The following is an 18,965-nucleotide window of genomic DNA, read 5'->3' on the forward strand; positions in this document are numbered from 1 at the left end:
TTCGGCTCTGTCGACTGGAGGGCGCGCGTCAGGATAAAGGTGTTAGGCCACCTTTGCATTAAATGCCCCTGCGATTCGGTCAGTTGGCGTAGCGACTTGGCCAAGGTTGCTTCTTGGTGAAGACTGGGCCTCGGGCGAGCCGAAGGTGTGTCCGCTGCTGGAGGGGGTCCTCGGGCGAGACGTAAATCCTCCGGGGTCGACTGCCCTTGCCCGAGGCTGGGCTCGGGCGAGGCGTGATCGCGTCCCTCGAATGGACCGATCCTGGACTTAATCGCACCCATCAGGCCTTTGCAGCTTTGTGCTGATGGGGGTTACCAGCTGAGATTTAGGAGTCTTGAGGGTACCCCTAATTATGGTCCCCGACACTATTCAACCCCTCCTACCTCTAGTCCACCATCTTGATCCTACAACTTCATTCGTTTTGTGAAGAGTTTGTTACTCTTGAAGGGGGGAGTCTCCTAGATGGCTAGGCGTCGCCTAGTGAGCTCTTAAGCTTTCTAGTGGGACATGGGAAAGTTTGCAAGGGCTATAATCTTGCCCCTAGAAGGAAAAATATAAACTAGTGGAGATGAGAAAAGAGGTCAAGATGGACCTAACATGAGCACGAGCTTTGTGAGCTTCTCACCTCAACACAAACGTAAGGCTCAAGTAGGAACCTGAATTTCGGTGAAACAGATCCTTCTCTCTTGTGTTTTTAATTGCAACATTTTTTCCACTTGATCTCATTGGTTTCATGTGTTTATGAGTGTAGATACTTCATAGACTTGATGCTAGACATCTCCAAACACATACATAAGTTTAGTTCGTGATAAAACCCTAGTCATATTTGTTGTTTGAGCTCTCTATGTTGAGCGGAGGTTCTAGGCCTTTGTGTATAAGTTCGACATGATTACATAGAGGTTATGTGCATTGTTAATCCGCTTTGTTAATTGTCATGAATGCTTATTCACCCTCCTAAAGGTGACATCAAGGTCCTTTCAAGGTGGTTGGCCCATATCCTCACCCTCTCTTGCACCATCATCATCCTCATCATCACTGTCGGTCAATTCCTTGCTATTTCTTTTCTTCCCCTCTGGTAGAATATGATACTTATCTATTTATGTACCAGAGAATCTACCATCCCTCTTTCTAATGAGGAGCATTACTTGCATTCCTAGATGATCTCTTGACAGGTTATTTTTCTCTCCTCTTCTTCTTTCTTTAAAGCATAATTGGGTCATGCTTAGATTTTGAATTCTACTGTTGTTCCCTCATAATGTTGTTCATGTATCCAAGAATATAAGGAATAATCTCAAAGACATGCCCAAGTAACATAAAGTTGAACTTAGTGAAGAAGCAATTAATTCCAATGTTACACATACTCTCTAACCATCCATTGGCCACTAAGAATGTGAAAACAACATATAAAAAATATTGCATTCCTAATTTGAAAAACTAAGTGAAGTAACTACACATATATCATTGTCGATGGGCACATCACTTACCACATACAACCCTAGTTTTTAGCGACCCGATCATCATGGCCCTCATTTTTTTTCTTCCTATATCCCCAAGCCCTCTTCTTTTCTTCCATAAGCCAATGCCAACACACTACTCATTTCCCTACCTCTAACTGTTCCTAGTGGCGAGGAGCCAAAGACCTTACCTACCGCTCCTTTGCCACCTGTGCCACATTAATGTCTCTATTTTCATGCTGCCTAGCATCGTCACTCCATTGACCCACTTTCCCTATATCATATTCCACAATGGGTGCTACCATATTTGCCTCTTCAAACAAATATTAAGCTAACTAGATTTACATAAACCCCCCATGCCTCTGCCCTACCCAACACCTCCTCCACCTCACACGACTGTGGCAGCCTCGCACCCACAACCTCCCTCTGGGCATGTCCACCGCTAAGGCTGGCATATCTCCAAGAAAGCACCAACCTCGTGCCTCGAACCCTAACCTCGTTGGAGTTCTTAGAGCATCTCCAAGAGTCGTTTGTAAACTCTTTCTCTAAATCCACATTAACAGAGCCATTTGAAAAAAAAACTGTTCTCTATATCTTTTTGCCCTCTAACAACTTTTCTATACCTTATGCGTACTCTAGTGAATCATTCTTGGTTTCTATCTTTGGTTAGAGAGAAACCTAGAATAGAGGATGGCAAGATTTGAAGATCTAATTAAGGAATCTGTCGGAAGACATTTTTCACCAAAATCTACATTCATATCGATATGGAATGATAAACAAAGGTTTTCGGAGTTGCTCTTATTGGCGAAGACGTTCGAGTAGGGGGGGGGAGAGATAAAATCGTAAAAGAGATATTTCTGGTATATATGGGACGATTTATTTTATTTTTTTGCTCGGGCACATTATTATAACAAAACTGTTTTCAATAAAGTTATAAATATAAGGAAAAGGGAGGGACAAAAAAAAAAGAACGCTAAAGATTTAAAGGCTTGCAACTTGGCGATTTAGATGTGAGCGGCCGGTACCACTTGCTATGGACCAGCTAGCCAATACGCAAATGTCCAGCTAAGACTGAAGTGTACTCTACCTTTGTAAAGGGAGAACAGATCTCAACATCTTTGGAGAGCAGACGCTCCAAGCAACACTTGGGAAATAAGAACAGAGTTCGCCCTTGAGACTGGCTGGGATATACCAAGTTGTTGCTTTTATAGTTTGTGGAACCGTCAAGGAACGACTGGCAGCGAGCGTGCAGCACTACACCTTTGGGCGCGGCTCAGTTGGGAGAGGTGCTGGATCAGAAACCAACGGCGACGATCTTCATCGATCCAGCGTCAGTTCTGTCGCCTCGAACTGAAATCCTACCTAGACGTTGGCTCTTGATCGACATCGACCCACATTTCCGTTTCGCTTTCAGCCTTCCTGCGTCGTCGTCCTTGTTCGTGGGCGTCGAGGTCACCAAGTTGCAAGCCGAGGATGACCATGACATGACCAGCAAGAATGCCAAGTCGATGGCACGTACGTGTGTGGACTGGGATGCAGATGACAAAGAGTATATTTGCGGAGATACTCATGCCGGCCAAGTTGGGTAGCTGGTTGCTGCTATCATCTCGCTCGTCAGCCTCGTCTAGGACGCCAAGGGCGATCAACCACTTGGCTCCACCCGGCTCGCCAATAATGCCACATAGCGAACAAGTGGCATGGCATGCCCACAGAACGCTGCTAGCTTTCTTTCACGGGCACCAGCGTGGCGTGGCAGTACGCTGGTTGCGGTCCGGTGATTGTGATGTTCGATTGTTCGTGTCCGCAGTTCCAGGGCTCAAGTTCACATTTTAACGCGGTTTTAGTAATGTATAATGTGTTTGGTTGGATGTACACGAAGAAATAGAATAGAGCGACCACAGTTTTTATCGTAGTGATGAGGTAAACATCGGAGTAGTTTTTTATGGCGACGTGATCCCAAAAATCGAGAGAACAGTATCGCCCCCGCCTCATCCCACTTTATCCCTCTTTGACCTTAAACCAAACACTCCCGTAGTTAAACAGTTTTGTTTCAGAAAACAGTTGTCACTACCCCCCACTTCTAAGGATAACAAAGTGGTTAGGCAGCTTGACACAAATATATTTCGAGAAGCCATACCAAATCCAGAAAAAAAAAGAACTTTTCTTTTCAGATACCCCCACACTTCGTCAATCCCTGCCATTCCAAGCACTCAAGCGATACAAGCCAACATAACAGATGTCAGCAGCACAGAGCACGCTGATGTGTTGCAATGCAACACAGCAACAGAGGACCTTCCATACCATGGAGACTTGAGGTAAACATATCTATCACATGTCGGCATGGGTCCAAAACCAAAACTTGGCAATAACTTCAACACTTGCAACAAAATCTAGGGAGAATTCAGTTACACAGACCCCAACAACAGCATTGAGATTTTTTTTTCCGAACAAAAAATCTCAGGCAAAGATCTCTCTAACAAGCCAGTCCAGGCTCGGATATGCAAAATACAGTATCAGGAACGAGGGAAGCGCAAACAGCACAGTGATAAGGATATACAGTAACAGGACTGCTGCGCTGGCTGGGATCGCATACAGCACTATGAGGAGGAAGACGAACACCAGGGGAAACTTGGCAGTCAGGTGGACCAGGAACGACAGGGATTTGCGCAGCGAAGCTTGTACCCTCCCTGCGTTCAGCAGAGGGGACCCCCCGTAGTTGGCATGATTTGCGTTGGTGGGCGAAGTGTCAACAGATGGTGGCGGGAGGTGGCGTCGAGTGGGATTTGAACAGCCTGCATTTCCATTTGCCACGCTGCTGCTGCTTGAGAGCCACGGAGTATGCTGCTCGCTGCGAATAGCTGGGCGTGATCTGGCCCGCTCGCCGTTCATCCCCTCGACCATCCAGAGGAGGAAATAGTTCTTTCGTGGGAACGTGAGGTTCCCCTTGTAAAGTACGCGGGGCGACAGGAGGTTGCACCAGGGACAGCAGATGAAGAACGGTAGCTGGATCGGCACGGTTGGGACTTTGATGACGGCCCATTGAAGCCCTAGGATGCAGTTCTTGCACATGGTGTGTCCGCACCATAGCGCATAAGGCACATTCTCCACTATGTTGAAAGACTCCCAACATATCGGGCACTCCAGGCCTTCTTCCCTGCTTGTGCACGAGGATGCTTCGTCGTCAGAATAAGCAGCACTCGAGGAAGTGCGGTTTGGGGAACTCCTCTTCTCCAGCCCAGCTGCCCAAGCGTTTGATGCAAAACCCCACATCTCAGTAAGCTATCTTGAAGACCCTGATTTCACTTGGGGGTAGACCTGAAACAAGTGAACCATGTATCAGAGCTTCCATATAGAACACAGCATTAATAAGAAAATTACAATGTATAGCTAATGTTGGCATTTTAGAAAGAGGGAGACATAAACCTATAAGAACTTAGAAAAATGCATGTAAGTTGGTGGAAGATCAAATCAGATCACTGTGTAAGTGCATATTTTTACCAAAGGGAGTGGGTAGGAATGGGATCGTTTGAAATATTAGCATTCTTCAGGAAATAAGTAGCCAAACGACAAAGTGTCATACAAATACAAGAATGCACAGAGCTAACTAGCGCTTTTACTCTAAAACACCCTCATTCAAAAAGGCCAAGAGACAGAAATAACTATTCAGAGATCACAAACATACAGGCATAGGAAAGCAAAGACAAATGACAGAAACATATTTTTAGGAGATATCAAATCAAAAAGATCAGCATAGAGTGACAATCGTAAGGGTTGTTTGACTCTTTTGCTCACCTTATGTCGCTAGGAAAGGAACAACTAGCCCACATGAGGAGAGGCTGATGCAAACATGTTAGGGCCACTAGTTGTTTGCTTCTTTTGTTTTGAAATCATAGAACACAACTGAAACAGTTACTCAAAGCATTCTCTTCAGATCTAACTAACATATTGCTTGGCTAGGCTAGATAAGCAACAGCCGGAGCAAGCGAAGGAACTAAAGATGGCCAAGTTTCGCTGCACACCACTAAGCAAGTTTTATTAAAATTAAAGCATGGCTGCATAAGATACTCAACCAAACATAGTACAAAAGAAACATTGTCCTCTTCGCAGACACTAACTTAATGAACAATGTAATGGTGATACTCAAACAATATAAGACAACAGGCTAAGATGTGGAGCCATATTTTTTGTTTCTCGTGTTATTTAAAAAAAACTGAACATAGTTAGCAAGTGGAAAGCATTCAAACCACCTACAATAATAAAATAATTAAAGAAGTCTCATCATCTTGGGTAGCTTCAAATATGAGTTACATATACCTGACAATTATGTTCTGTTCTATACAACAATATCACTTACCAGTGCATCCTTGTTACAAGGCTTTTAGGAGTAAAAGAAAGATTGTGCAGTTGACTTAAACTCACCTAACTAGTGCATAATACATATGGCCAGACTGTATAGCTACACTAAAATCACTCGAAGGCAGGCCAAATGGAAGAGACGCAAGAAATTCTCTAGAGAAAATGTGCATGCCAATGACATATACCTTTATCAGGTAATACTGACACTTTGTTTCAAACCCTCATCTCTGTTGGTTTTAAATTGAGTGCTATAATTACTCATGTTGGTGCAGGCGTGCAATCAAGCGATCTAGCGCATCCAATCAAAATCCGACGGTAACCGCTATTTTAGATTTAATCTCGTCCACATTAAACCTAGTACCTGTTTTACATTTAACCCCTTCCATATGAAAGGGTTGGATCTAGACGGATGTTCTGAATGGTTTGATTGCACGCTTGCTTGCATCAAATGAGTAATTGCACAGGATATAATATATCCCCTGTAATTCATAAGGTTTGGTTCAGGTTAGCAAGCACACACGTCGGCGCGCCTAAACTGAACCGCTGATTGTGTTACCGTCTCAATCAGCATTCAGCAAGGAGCGAGAGACGGGTGGCAGAACGTGTACCTGCTCGTTTCAGCAAGCCCCACAGCGCGTCGACCTCGTACTTGGAATGGCGAGTGCCGCTGCTGACAGGAGAGGTGCTCGGGCGCTCGGCCCAATATGCTCGTCTGAAACAAAGCGGGGCAGGGCCGCAATGGTTGTAAGGGGAAGCGCTGGAATCACAGAAATGGGAGAGGTCTCGGCGTCGGAGACTCACCGGCGTCGGCGGTACGGAGGGAGGGAAGGCGACGCTGCGACCGCCGTCGTCGCAGCTTGGCTCGGTGGGAAGAAATAAACGAATTGGGGATCTGCAGTTGCGGGGGTGTGGTCGCGTGGATGGACAGTGGCAAATGGAAGGGGCCTGGGTTTGGAGGGTTGGGCGGCCGCCATGTGGATGCGGTGCACAGGTCTGCTTCGAGGTGGGCCCGTCATAGCCCACGTGTCCATGACGTGGACGCTACATGCCACAGTGGTACTTCGATTTCTTTTTAAGTCAGGCAACCATGAGCTGACTGCTGAGCCCATGGCATTTTCCGGTTACACCAAACTAATAATGCCCTTATCAGGTGGTTCCAACTTCCAAATACTTCTTCACAGTAAGTCAGGGCCTTTAATTAATTTTAGTTTAAAAGTAAATATAAATAAAGCTTTATCATAATCCAATTCGATCCTTAAATATTTCTCTACTATTTTTTAAAAAAACTTATAAAATCAATCCGCGGTTTCAGATCATATCTCATCACTATTCTATTTATTCAAACAACACGCTCTCGCTGTTGTCGCTCTAGCAATAGCAACAAACCCTATCCATTTCGCAACAATCTCCGCTCGCTTTTTCCGGTGTTGCACCGCCACCAGTAAGGAGGACTAGAGCGCTCGCCTCCGGATAAGGATGCTCACTAAGTGATAAAAGTTGCATCGAGTCCAGCCAACTCTGAACCTCCTCGTTGCCAAAAGGGACCGGGAGTCCATCTCCTAGTTCACTCGTCTTCCGCTCCGATGTGAGCTCTACTCTGCTCCTCCCATCCCATGGGCGACGTGGCATTAACGATAGATCTACTTAGCGTGCGCTTCGTCTTGTCACAGTTGTTCTCGTCAGATCTATTATTAGGATGCCGCTCTAATTGTCGTGTTTTTCGCAGGGGACGTCCACTGACCAGGATACAAGCTTCTCAAATAAGCAAGTCAAGCTGCTCAAGACGCAGAAGTTCGCGTCCAAGCTTGACCATCTGGTCAGTTCGTTCTTTCATTCATACCCTTTGTTTCTCAATTTGTCTGTAATGAGCGCACAATACTTTAGGGATATATAGTTGTTGTCTACAAGGGCTTTCTCTGATCCAGCGATTTTATGCCTAGTTGGTGGATACGTCAAGGTCAAAGGTCAAGTTGGACGTGATGAAGCCCTGGATTGCCAAGCGGGTCACTGAGCTACTTGGGTTGACGTATGTTTCTGATCCATGCAGAGGTAGTTACATTTTTATTGTTTGATATGATACTCTAAAGACAAGAACAAGTATGTATTTTAGTAAACATGTTAAGCATTAAAGGATAAACTTGTATTTTGTTGGCGTGCTTGTGCTTTTCTATATCTTGCTAAACTTAGAGAAGATTGTTAAGTCATCACCATAAATGAATTTGCATGTGTTACCTTGGAATCTCAATGATGATTTTGGTTCTACCCCATCTTCTCGTCATAAGCTAAAACATTGGCTATAATTTAATTAGAGTATAGGTGCTCCTTTTCAACTCATTTTTTAGTCTTTTAGCTAAGATCAAATGTAATATTTGTTTTACCGGTTCAACATATGGTATATGAACAATATGTTCACTTTGGCATTAAATTCATTTATTATGGATATTTTTATGTGGAGGGTCCATTAAGACTCTCAAGTGTCGCTTAGTCACTCAATCAATATCTTCAAATATATCGCAATGTACGGGTGTTAGACTAGTTAGTATAAAATTTAGAGATCATTATTACTCGTACTTACAATGCGGCTACAGGTTTTACCATAACAGTGGTTTTTTCTATTGACATAGCAGGTTATGTATTTTATGGATAAGATTACTCATGACTCAATTACTGAATTACGCTGACAAAACTGCATTTGCTAGTTCTATTTATCGACACACAGTAACTCTGTTCTGAGCAAACAAGCTGTTTTTATGGTTTGTTCTATTAATTGATTGATCCATTTTCTGTTATTACTTCATTCTTTCAGAATAATAGTTGGAAGAAATGGCCTTGCTAAAGCGTTATATTGGCCGTGTGTTCTTTTTGTCACTTTTCAGCCTGCAGTTTGTCAAATCGATTATTCATGTCGATGAAAACGTGATCAAGCAATTGATGAAGCCGTGATCAAGTTATTGCTTATCAAACATCAACAGGCTGACTTTTAAGAAAAGTACTTGCATCTCTTCTGCGAATTTGTCCCAAAATATATTGGACATGTTTGGTTGGTTTCTCTCGGTAACCTAACTGTGTGAGCCGACAACCTGGCTATGAGCTAAGACCGCTAAGACCGCTGAAGCCTGGCTCTGAAGATGCGACCAATACTTTGAGGATCGTACGAGTCTGAATCCAAATCTGCATGGCTCACAACAACTAAACAGTAGCTACCCGCACTCCGCGATGCAAACAGACATTTCACGATGGAAACAGCAGCTACCCGCATTCCGCGATGCAAACACGCGCAGATACCGGATGCAAACACGCGCAGATACAGGCAACCAAACGCACCCATTGTGGATGAAAACCTGGCAACTGGCATAAATAATTCACTTGTGATTGTTGGTTCGCAGAAATGAGAAGACCAGGGCTTGTTCGCACTTATCGCGGAGAACCAACAAGGCGAAGGCAAACGCTTCTCAGCCCAACACACATATCAAGTTATAGTGATAATATCGTGTTAAAAAAAGTTGTAGTGGGGATATCGTAAAACACATTGTTGATGAGACGGGCTGACAGGCTTCCTCTATAACTACATTTGTATCAGGTGTGCACCTACAATATTTACAAAGAATCGAGGCAACAGGGACACAAGCCGGGAAACCAACTTTATACGGACAGATGGACCGATACATTTCATGTGAATTAACCATCACTCTTTCCCCACAAAAAAAATGTGTCCATCCCCTGCTCCTGGCACAATTCATTCGGCCATATCATCAGTACCCTCCGCTTCGCCAATCTCCAACAACGCCGCAGCAGTTCGCTTTCTCGACTGCTGGGACCGGACAAACTCCTCGATCTGCAACTTGAGCTCCGTGTTTGGTATCAGCATGTCTTGAGTGAGGTGGGAGCGGTTAAATGGATCTGTCTGCAAGATTATGCATACCACACTTAGCTAAATACCACAGCATGGCACTGAATGGAAGTTTGTATCAATAGTTGAAGGATGCCACAGTACTTACAGAATCACTCAGCAGATGCCTGATAATTACGGGCCGGTCTACTGTGACCTTTGACGATGGCAGTGTCACAGGATCTTTCATTAGAGTATACTGCAAGGCAAAATCGCAGGTCAGCGACGAGCGGATTAAACTTTTATGGGCAGCAAATATCATGACGAACTCTCCAACAAGTGTGCTATCCCTTGCTCATCAGCTTTTCGCCCTTGCTCACCCAGAAAGACTCAATACAATACACATAGTCCTAGTTAGACTAGGATAAAATGTTTTTAAAATCGTCCAACAGTCTTGAGGTTGAGGTGGTGCTTTAGTCAGCTCTACCAAGACAGGAAAGACGACTCGATGATCAATCCCATTGAATCCAGCCAAGCAAGGTAGAGTGGAAGAAAGAAAACCAGCAGAGTTATGGAGAGAGAAAAAAAACTAATCATCTGAAAACAATGAAGTGAAAGACTTCCAGGTACCTCCAATTACATTCCGCCTTACAAATTCGTCTGAGGAAAAAGAAAATGATGGCGTTTGTAGGAAAAAGCAATATAGAGTACCTGAATTGGATCGAGGAATTCATCTGGTATGTCCCCAAGGATTGCCTCAGCATCCATAGCTTCAGAAGCAGCAGCTTTTGCCCTACCAGCAAGTTGCACAAACTCCTGTATGATTTTGGGATCACCCCCAATCTTCCACAGAATATTAGCCGCACTAGAAAACAACTGCAACGAATAGACAATGGTCAGATACTGAAGCAATCTCTAACTAGATAAACAAAGCAGAAATTACCTGATCATTGTATGCTCTGCCATCTTTCGAGATTGCAGCTGAGAAGACAGATTCCTTGTCGCCCCTTGAGATATGGACATAGATGGTGGCAATCTACAATGGAAAGACAAGTAAAGAAAACAGAGAACTATCCCAAAACAGATGTAAAAGAAAAAAGTGACTGAAGAGTAAATCGCCCATCCATGGAACCTGTTTCAAAAGCTGCTTCGGCTTGAACTCGTACTTCTCCGGATCCTTTACAGTCAAAGATTTCCTCTGGGGACCAGCAAGTTGCAAGAGGAAGTAATTAAGCATGCTCGCAACCCTTTCCACCTGAATAAGAATAAGGGGTTATCAAAATATTTTTACATAAAAGGGACAGTCTAACAATGATTCCCATTTGCCTGTCACAAGTAATATTTTGTGTTAGTGAGAAATAATTATTATTTAGCACAAAGATCCAAATAGCTTTGGCAATGCTATAATAATGAAGTTTAGAATAACACAGGGCATCATGACATATTAACTGGAACCAATATATGATTTAATGACTTTACCATTTCAGGGAGAAGGAAAGGTGCTGGAATTTGTTCAGAGGTGAATGCAAGCATCCCAACATCCTCATTGGCTAGCCTCATGTCAAAACGAACAATCTGGAAAGTGAAAATGCAAAGATCAAAAAGTCATTCAGAAAAAGACAATTGAAGTAGATACATGAATTGTAAACACTGTTAAACAAGACTAACATTTTCCCACTGATGAAATACACGCAGCCGCTCCTCTCTTTCTTGAGCAGGTCTGCGCTCCCACTCAACTATGTTAGCCATTTCAGCCTCTATTTCTTTCAGTTCAAGAATTTTGTTCAAACTCTCGTCAAGAAGATAGATGCTATCATTTATGAGAAAGTTAAGAAAATTTAAGTATACACCCTTCTCCTCCTCTTTAGCTATCTGTCACAGAAAATGTGGAAACGTATCAGTAACAAGTGAGTGCAGAAAAAAAATGTTGTACAGAAGTATTCACTCACTTGTCTCCATGCGTTTCGGTGACTAGGAACATCCCATAAATACTCCAGAAGCTCAGCAATATTATGTCGAATGTTAAACTTGTCAAAAAACTGCAGAATGGAGAACAATAAATTACAAGTCTGACAAGATATAAAGTGATTAAGATTAACATAAGGCACATATTAGTTGATGGAAACTGTCAAACTGATCATGCCGCTCACTTGTGTATGGGAGCCAGTGAATTCAATATCCACATAAAGCTTTAGAAGATTTCCAACAAGGTAGTCAAGACACAGTTGGTGCCCCTCAAACAATGAGGCTGTAGAATTCAAGCCACTGCACAAATGACAAAGGAACTTTCAGTACAAAACCTTATGTTTATAAATACAGATCATAATGGAGTGCACAAAATTATGAACCTTCTTTGTGGCATCCAGCAATTCAAAACTTCAACCATCTTTGCTCTTAGGTAAGGATTCTTAATGTAAGATGTGCTTCCCATGAACATAATGATGAAGCTGAGAAAGTCATCCTGTCAGAGAAAAAAATCATAAGTAGCTATATGACCAATATTTGGCAATCACAGAACAAAATTGAAGAAAAAACAAATTTGACTCATAGGGGAAAAGACATCCCCAGAGGGATTGCATTAAGAAGATCTCTACAAGGGGCTCAGAAAAAGGCACTTCAGGCCGGGGCCGCTTAGGAACACACTGAAAGCAGCATAACTCAATGAAGAACTTTTTGTTTGCGAGACCCAGGGTTGGAGCCCTGGTTGGTAGGTGGTAGCATCACAACTGGACACCCTGGCACCGCACTAACACTTCTCAAGTTAGATAAAACTATATCATAGTAAAAATGCATAAGGAGGATACTCACCAATACAAAGCTTTCCAAAGCCTTTGGAATTCTAGAGGTTAGAACAAGTAAATCCATTGCATCATCAAGAAAATGTTCTGGAATGCAAGCAAACTCCTTGGGACATTGTGATGGCAAAGGCATCTTAAATCCGCCAACTAGGTTAACTGACCAGAGTATCATTAACCTGTAGAAAGATAATGCTCGTTGAAGGAATGCACCATCCTGACAAAAGAGATTCAATAGTGAATCGTGCAGTTTAAAATTGAGAACAATTAAATTTGCAAAAGTAAAGAGTAAAGACACTTCGCTATCCATAAACCAGGTATCCGAAGGAGATTTTCATACGTCTGACAAAAAAATCCTAAAAGAACACCCCACAAAGGATCTATTGACACCTTGTAAATGTATTAAATCATGAACTAGTACAAAAGCATCATTTTATATGACAAATTAGCACCATGAGAAAATGGCACAAATATAATGAACAAGAAACTACAGAATAAAATTTCTTTGTTGTGACAATGAGCTTGATCAAGAGAGGTTTGTATATAGCAATTACAGAAAAAAAATACAAAACCATTAAATGCTCACCAGCCATTCTATGATATAGCAAGAAAACAATCAGAAATATACAGTCCAGAAATTTGGTCACAGCAGATTCACATTAATAGGCAGTGAGATGAATATAACATGGAGTGAACAGATTTCAGTTTATGAGCATACCCGTAGTATCTGAGCTTCATAACAGAATTTGTCCTGTGATAAAATTTCGACAATTTTCTCCAAGCGAGTTATATCTTGCTCAAGCTGCGGTGAACCCCCTCCTTGATCTCTCACTGCTCTGTTTGATTCCAAATCATCTTCGAACCTTGAAAGTTGCTGAATTTGTAATATACATGGTATGTGTTCAGTAGAGGATTCAATACATGAAGTTATTAACTATGTCTTCATCATAACAAAACTAGGAATTTATCAGGTAGTGTTCCATCCATGGATCAACAAAAAAAACTGTTCATCCAAAGATTATACAGTGCATTTTACCTTGTACATAAACAATGTAACATTCAAAATGACTATGTAGATGCGGTGAACCCCCTTATGATTGATCGTGTGCAAGTAACCAGTACAAAGTAAAAAAATGATATTTAGATGTGTGAATTTAGGGGTTTTTTGCACTGGAATATAAAATGTCACTACATTTATGGATAAGGACATTAAAAATATGTGTCCTATGTTTTCACTTCTCACAAAGACGGAATACCAGAATATGCTGTTTAAAGGAAGATGACAAAAAAAACACAAATGTAAATAAAATAAGAAGAAACATATGTGAAATAAAGAAAGATATCTCCAGACCTGAGAAATATGTTTGAAGTCCGATACAGCTTTCATCAACCCGAGATTAAGTACTCTTGAGGTCATGAAGAAACATTCGCAAATAAATGAGAAATTCTCCTTCTTTGAGCACCTAAGTTGTGAGGCCGTACTATTTTTGCCAGAGCTTGTGGCTTCCTGTGATTCCGCAAATCGAGCCTCTCCACTGGCATTATTTTGAGCATGCTCATTGTTTATGCTCTCTATCCAAGACGAGACTTCTTCTGAAGACGCGTTTATAGCTGTCAAATCTCTATAATCAAATGCAATGTATCAGTTAGTAAAATAATTTAGAACATGATTATACTCAGAATTGCACATCAGACATTTCAGGAGCACTATCCTGAAAACTCACTTGAAATCAATTCTATTGTTGCAGAAGAGGTAATTGACATCAATCTTATCCTTCTTTGCTTCCATGTTATCCAGAAAAGGCTCGCATAGACGGAGCATCACAGCGCTAAGATTCACAAACATACCTGAACTCGCACATTTTAATGGGTCCACCTGTTGCATGACACAGGATGAGCTCGCTAAAGAATGTAATACCAACAAGCATTTTACATTTTGAAGTATAGTTTATTCATGTAACGAAGGACAATATGCCACATATGTTGCCATCTATTTACACGACTTACATACATTGCAATTATTTGAAGATCCAAACACATAGATGCACTACTTTCTCTATTTTAGTGTAAAAATGCTATAAAAATCAACAAGTTAAATATTGCACCATGCCAATGTTGTGTTCATCTTCAAAGTACAGAAAATGAATGAAAAAATATTTTCCTCCACTTAGGCTCGGGTTGGAACTAAAGGGGCTCTTGCAAAGTTTTATAATTTCTGATGTAGATTTAGAGTGAAAAGGTCACTAGCTGAGTTGGTTAGGTACTCTGAGTAGCACTCCTCGGGTCCTAAGTTTGACTCCCCGTGGGTGCGAATTTCAGGCTAGGGTTAAAAATCCCCTCGTCTGTCCCACGCCAAGGTCGGGCCCCAGTCGCAGTGGTTCTCACATGGGTTATGGTGCCGCTGTGTATGGGTGTGGTAAGGGTTCAAAGGTCTTCTCGATCTGTATGAGAATGTCTTCTCTTAATACAATGTCTGATGGCTGTCTTACCCATGCAAGTCAAGTTTTTTTATCTAGATTTAGTGGTTAATTGAAAGCATTCTTAGTGGAGCTATTACCGTGATCCGTGAAATCTATTGAAGTGTATAAGTGGATTGACTACCTTCTCCCATTAGTTTAAGCTTTTGGGTTAAACTGATTAGTACGTCCACTCTAACATGGTATGAAAGCCAGAGGTGTCGAGTTGAAATCATGGCAGAGGCTTTATTTGTGCCTCCACTTCCACCCATTTATTTCCACGATTGTGCCTTTCTCTTTGGCTGTGTTTGCGCCTTTCTCTCTAGCTGTGTTTGCGCCTTTTTCTATGGCTGCACGTGAGTGGGGGTATTGAAGTGTATAGGTGGATTGACTACCTTCTCTCATAAGCTTAAGCTTTTGGGTTGAATTGGTTAGTGCGTCCACTCTAACATGGTATCAGAGCCAGAGGTCTCGAGTTCGAATTCTGGCAGAGGCTTTATTTGTGCCTCCAACCATTTATTTCCATGTTTGCGCCTTTCTCTCTGGCTGCGTTTGCGCCTTTCTCTCTGGTTGCACGTGAGTGGGTGTGTTGAAGTGTATAGGCTACCTTCTCTCATCAACTTAAACTTTTGAGTTGAACTGGTTAGTGCGCCCACTCTAACAAAATCATATTGAAATTAGGCAAAAGTTCACTAGATTTCACATTGCCAAATACCACGGTACATAAATAAACCCACAAATTAGCATGAAGTGCTAAACATTTCAAAGCACTAAACTGAATGAAATCTGACCTTGCAAACATTTAGTTTTAAATGTGTACCATGAAATGTGATTTAATGGAAAACATGGTGCAAATAGGGAAACTTAGTCTAATAGAACCACTTGTCGTGGTCATGCCCGGTTAAATTTAGTTGATTACCTGCATGCCAGATCTGGATGCATTTTTATTTATCACTTCTGCTATATACTCAAGAACCTTTTCTCGAGTATCCAAATTTTTTAGAAGGATTAAAAGGACATCTTTAAGGCCATCATACAAGCCATTCATAACACTCTTGATTGTTGTGAAAGATGACAACAAGTCAGCTGGCCGACGTGAAGATGCCTCTGAGAAACACTGTTGCCTGACCAAAAAAATAAACAAAGAAAGAAAAACATAAAGCTATATGATTATTTGCACAAAAAGTAAGTAGTAGGCCTAGATTGGAACACATGGTCATGCAGTAGTCAAAAGATAGGGTATCGAACACCCAAAGACATGGTAAATTAAAAGCTAGATTCTGAAGATCCAAATTAGTATTTAGCAAAAAAAATGGCCTCACAAGCCTATGAGAAAAAAAAGGTTATGTTAATGAATCCAAAGAAGGATATGGAGATTTCCATTGAACATTGGAAGATTCAATCATCGAACATTAATCGGTAGGGAAGTTCCTTACATGCCATACAATGGGCATGTTAAGATACCAAGGGCTAATTGTTAGCTAGCTATTTTTTAGCTCAAATTAGCTCTAGTGCGTCCAAACAGGAGGGATAATAAGTGGACTATTTTTTTAGCCAAGTCTTCAACTAGTTGTTAGCCGATTAGCTAACCAACTACAGCTAAATTGAGCAAATTCTTAGCTCCAACTAGTAATTAGCCATGTGTATCCAAACATGCCCAACGTCTGCCACATCCCTCAAATTGTCCTCATAGGTTTGGCACATAAAGAACTATTAATCTTTTAACTGACCCACAGGCCACAGCAATCCTTAGCTGAACCACACTATATGATATTTTCCAATTGAATTTCTGTTCCAAAATCCTGACCGGGAATGAAGAATGCCAAAAATCAGCGGGCCAACTATACACACGATATAAATCTAAAATTCCATTAGTTTAATAATAATGAACACTAAATCTTAATACCTAAGTAGCAGGAAGAAAGATCAACATTCTTGTCCAACTCTCCTGACCTAGCAAAGAGAAATTTTTAGCCTAATCCCCAAGCTAGCAACCGAGTACCGGATGTATGATGAACCGAGTACCGAATGTGTGGTGAGAAACTTCACAGTTCACGGCTTAACTGAAGCAATGCACTATAAACAGATCGTTTAGAAGTGTACATGAAAATTCAGAATTTAAATCTTTCCAGTTTCCACAAAAGCAATATTAAAAATTTGAAACTTCTGCATCCTATTAGCAGTAAGAAAAGGTGGTTGACCAAACTTCTGTATCCTATAAATCTCTAAATATAATTTATTTATGGGTTGTTAAATTAGTCATAGCCAGAAAAAAAACACCAGCAACACCTGGGCACAGTATCCAAGATGCAATTCTGCACACATAAACGAACACATATGGGAGCTGTGAAGTTTGATCAACAAGAACCAACAAGATAAATAGTACTCACCCCACATCAGGCTTGCTAGCGAACTCTCGGTCTCGGATGGCGCTTACATGGAAGAAGGCCCCGAGTACACTGTATAGCTCCATGACCCTCCCTTCCCCAATGAGCATGATCTGATTCTTTGGTATCCACTTAGGATGGTTAACCAGGGCCTTGGCACAATTGGGGATCCCCACAAGCCGCCTGAGCAACCGCAATGGGCGCTGAAAGTCACCGAGGGCCGAAACCTTATCGACACTCTGCCTAAGGAGCTCGTATAGCTCCCCCATGGCCGGCTCGATGGAGTCATAGTCCGCGCTGCCTAAGAACTCATCAATGAAGCCCGGCGGCGGCGGCGCCCCGGGGGCCGGGGTGGGGTCGAGCGGGTCGGCTGCCTCAGCGAGGAGGAATACGAGGAGGTCGGAGGCGGGGTGTTGCGCGCCGGGCGGGGTGGGGAAGGTGTCGGGATTCCCGGCGACGATGCGCGCGTAGGAGAGGATGAGGGCCCGGAGGTGCGCTATGGAGGCTGCGAGGCGCGCCCGGAGAGCGGCGTCGCGGATGGTGGAGATCTTACGCGCCTCGTCGGCGGCGCGGCGGAAAGCGGAGACGAGGTAGGCGAAAGGGGTCGGGGACCCGGCGGGCGGGTCCGGGAGCGAGAGGCGGTCGATGAGGAGGCGCTCGGCGGCATCGCGCAGGGCGAGGAGAGGGCGCGACTCAGAGAGGAGCTCGGCGGCGGTGAGCTCGAGGTAGGCGACGGCTGGGCTGGGGTTGGCCGGGGGCGTCAGGGAGACGAGGAGGATCTTGCGGAGGATGATGTCCTCCACCTCGTCAGGAGAGCGCTGCGGCCGCGCGGAAGCCGGCGATGGGGACGCCATCGGCGGCGGGCGGCGGCTCGCTGCTGGCTCTGCTGCTTCGAGCCTTCGACTCGGGGAACCGCGTGTTGTGGTGGATCAAGATTCGAGCAGACTCGAGAGAGCCGACTTTGGGGTTTTTTTTGTATTGTTTAAAGTGTGTGTTTGGTCCCTAACTAAAAGTTTATAGTATGGATCATATAAAAATTTTGAATGTCAATTACAGATATTAAATAGATATTAAATATAGTTTAGTTATAAAACTAATAATATAGATGAAGACTAAACAACGAGAAGAAATTATTAAACCTAATTAATACGACCTCCATTTCCAGATATTTAATATTTGCCGTCCGCTAGTTCATATTTAAACTAAATCGTGACAGATAAAAAAGAGTAAAAAGAATAAAGGAAATATATAATTAGCAAATGGTTATTATAGCATAGTATTAATGAATCTCTACTATCTCTTAAGACCGTAGTGTAGGCGTCTACATCGTTGTGTGGTGCACGGTTCTGCCATCTCTCACCTCCGCTATCCTCCCCAGTCCCCAAGCGCGCAGCCACGATTGTCGCTCCTCCCCGACGCCGCGATGGCCGCGCCCCCTCTCCCTACCCCCAGCGTGATGCCCGCACCCCGTGCCATGGTGCCCTCGCCTCCGCCCCCGAGCGATCCAGCCCCGTCGTCGCGATGACCGTCGCGTTCCCTTCTTCCCCCGTCGCCTTTCCCTCCCTACTCCTCTGCATTTCTTCCCCAACCCACGCTCACCTGGCCCCATAGCCCCAGCCGCCATACCCTCGCGCGCCCGACCATGCGCCAGATCGTCCAGTACCTCGACGGCGATGCGCCGCTGCCAG

General features: G+C 43.2%; 2 protein-coding genes across 2 annotated transcripts; both read right to left on the reverse strand.

Annotated features, from left to right (window-relative positions):
• Positions 1–3,596: 3,596 nt before the first annotated feature.
• Positions 3,597–6,738, reverse strand: LOC100281187 (RING zinc finger protein-like). Its single transcript, NM_001348954.1, has 3 exons — positions 6,612–6,738; positions 6,419–6,522; positions 3,597–4,769 (listed from the first exon to the last, which is right to left on the reverse strand). The coding sequence occupies exon 3, from the start codon at positions 4,722–4,724 to the stop codon at positions 3,912–3,914; it is 813 nt and encodes a 270-aa protein (NP_001335883.1). The 5' UTR covers positions 4,725–4,769; positions 6,419–6,522; positions 6,612–6,738; the 3' UTR covers positions 3,597–3,911.
• A 2,521-nt stretch (positions 6,739–9,259) lies between these two features.
• On the reverse strand, positions 9,260–18,266 carry LOC103636597 (probable ubiquitin conjugation factor E4). Its single transcript, XM_008658957.3, has 16 exons — positions 17,281–18,266; positions 15,810–16,014; positions 14,159–14,310; positions 13,786–14,056; positions 13,153–13,308; positions 12,448–12,651; positions 11,988–12,100; positions 11,790–11,904; positions 11,589–11,678; positions 11,308–11,511; positions 11,119–11,214; positions 10,772–10,894; positions 10,583–10,675; positions 10,351–10,515; positions 9,809–9,898; positions 9,260–9,714 (listed from the first exon to the last, which is right to left on the reverse strand). The coding sequence occupies exons 1-16, from the start codon at positions 18,129–18,131 to the stop codon at positions 9,547–9,549; spliced, it is 3,096 nt and encodes a 1,031-aa protein (XP_008657179.1). The 5' UTR covers positions 18,132–18,266; the 3' UTR covers positions 9,260–9,546.
• Positions 18,267–18,965: the final 699 nt, after the last annotated feature.

Source organism: Zea mays, chromosome 1 (assembly GCF_902167145.1).
Source record: "Zea mays cultivar B73 chromosome 1, Zm-B73-REFERENCE-NAM-5.0, whole genome shotgun sequence".
NCBI classification, from domain to species: Eukaryota; Viridiplantae; Streptophyta; class Magnoliopsida; order Poales; family Poaceae; genus Zea; species Zea mays.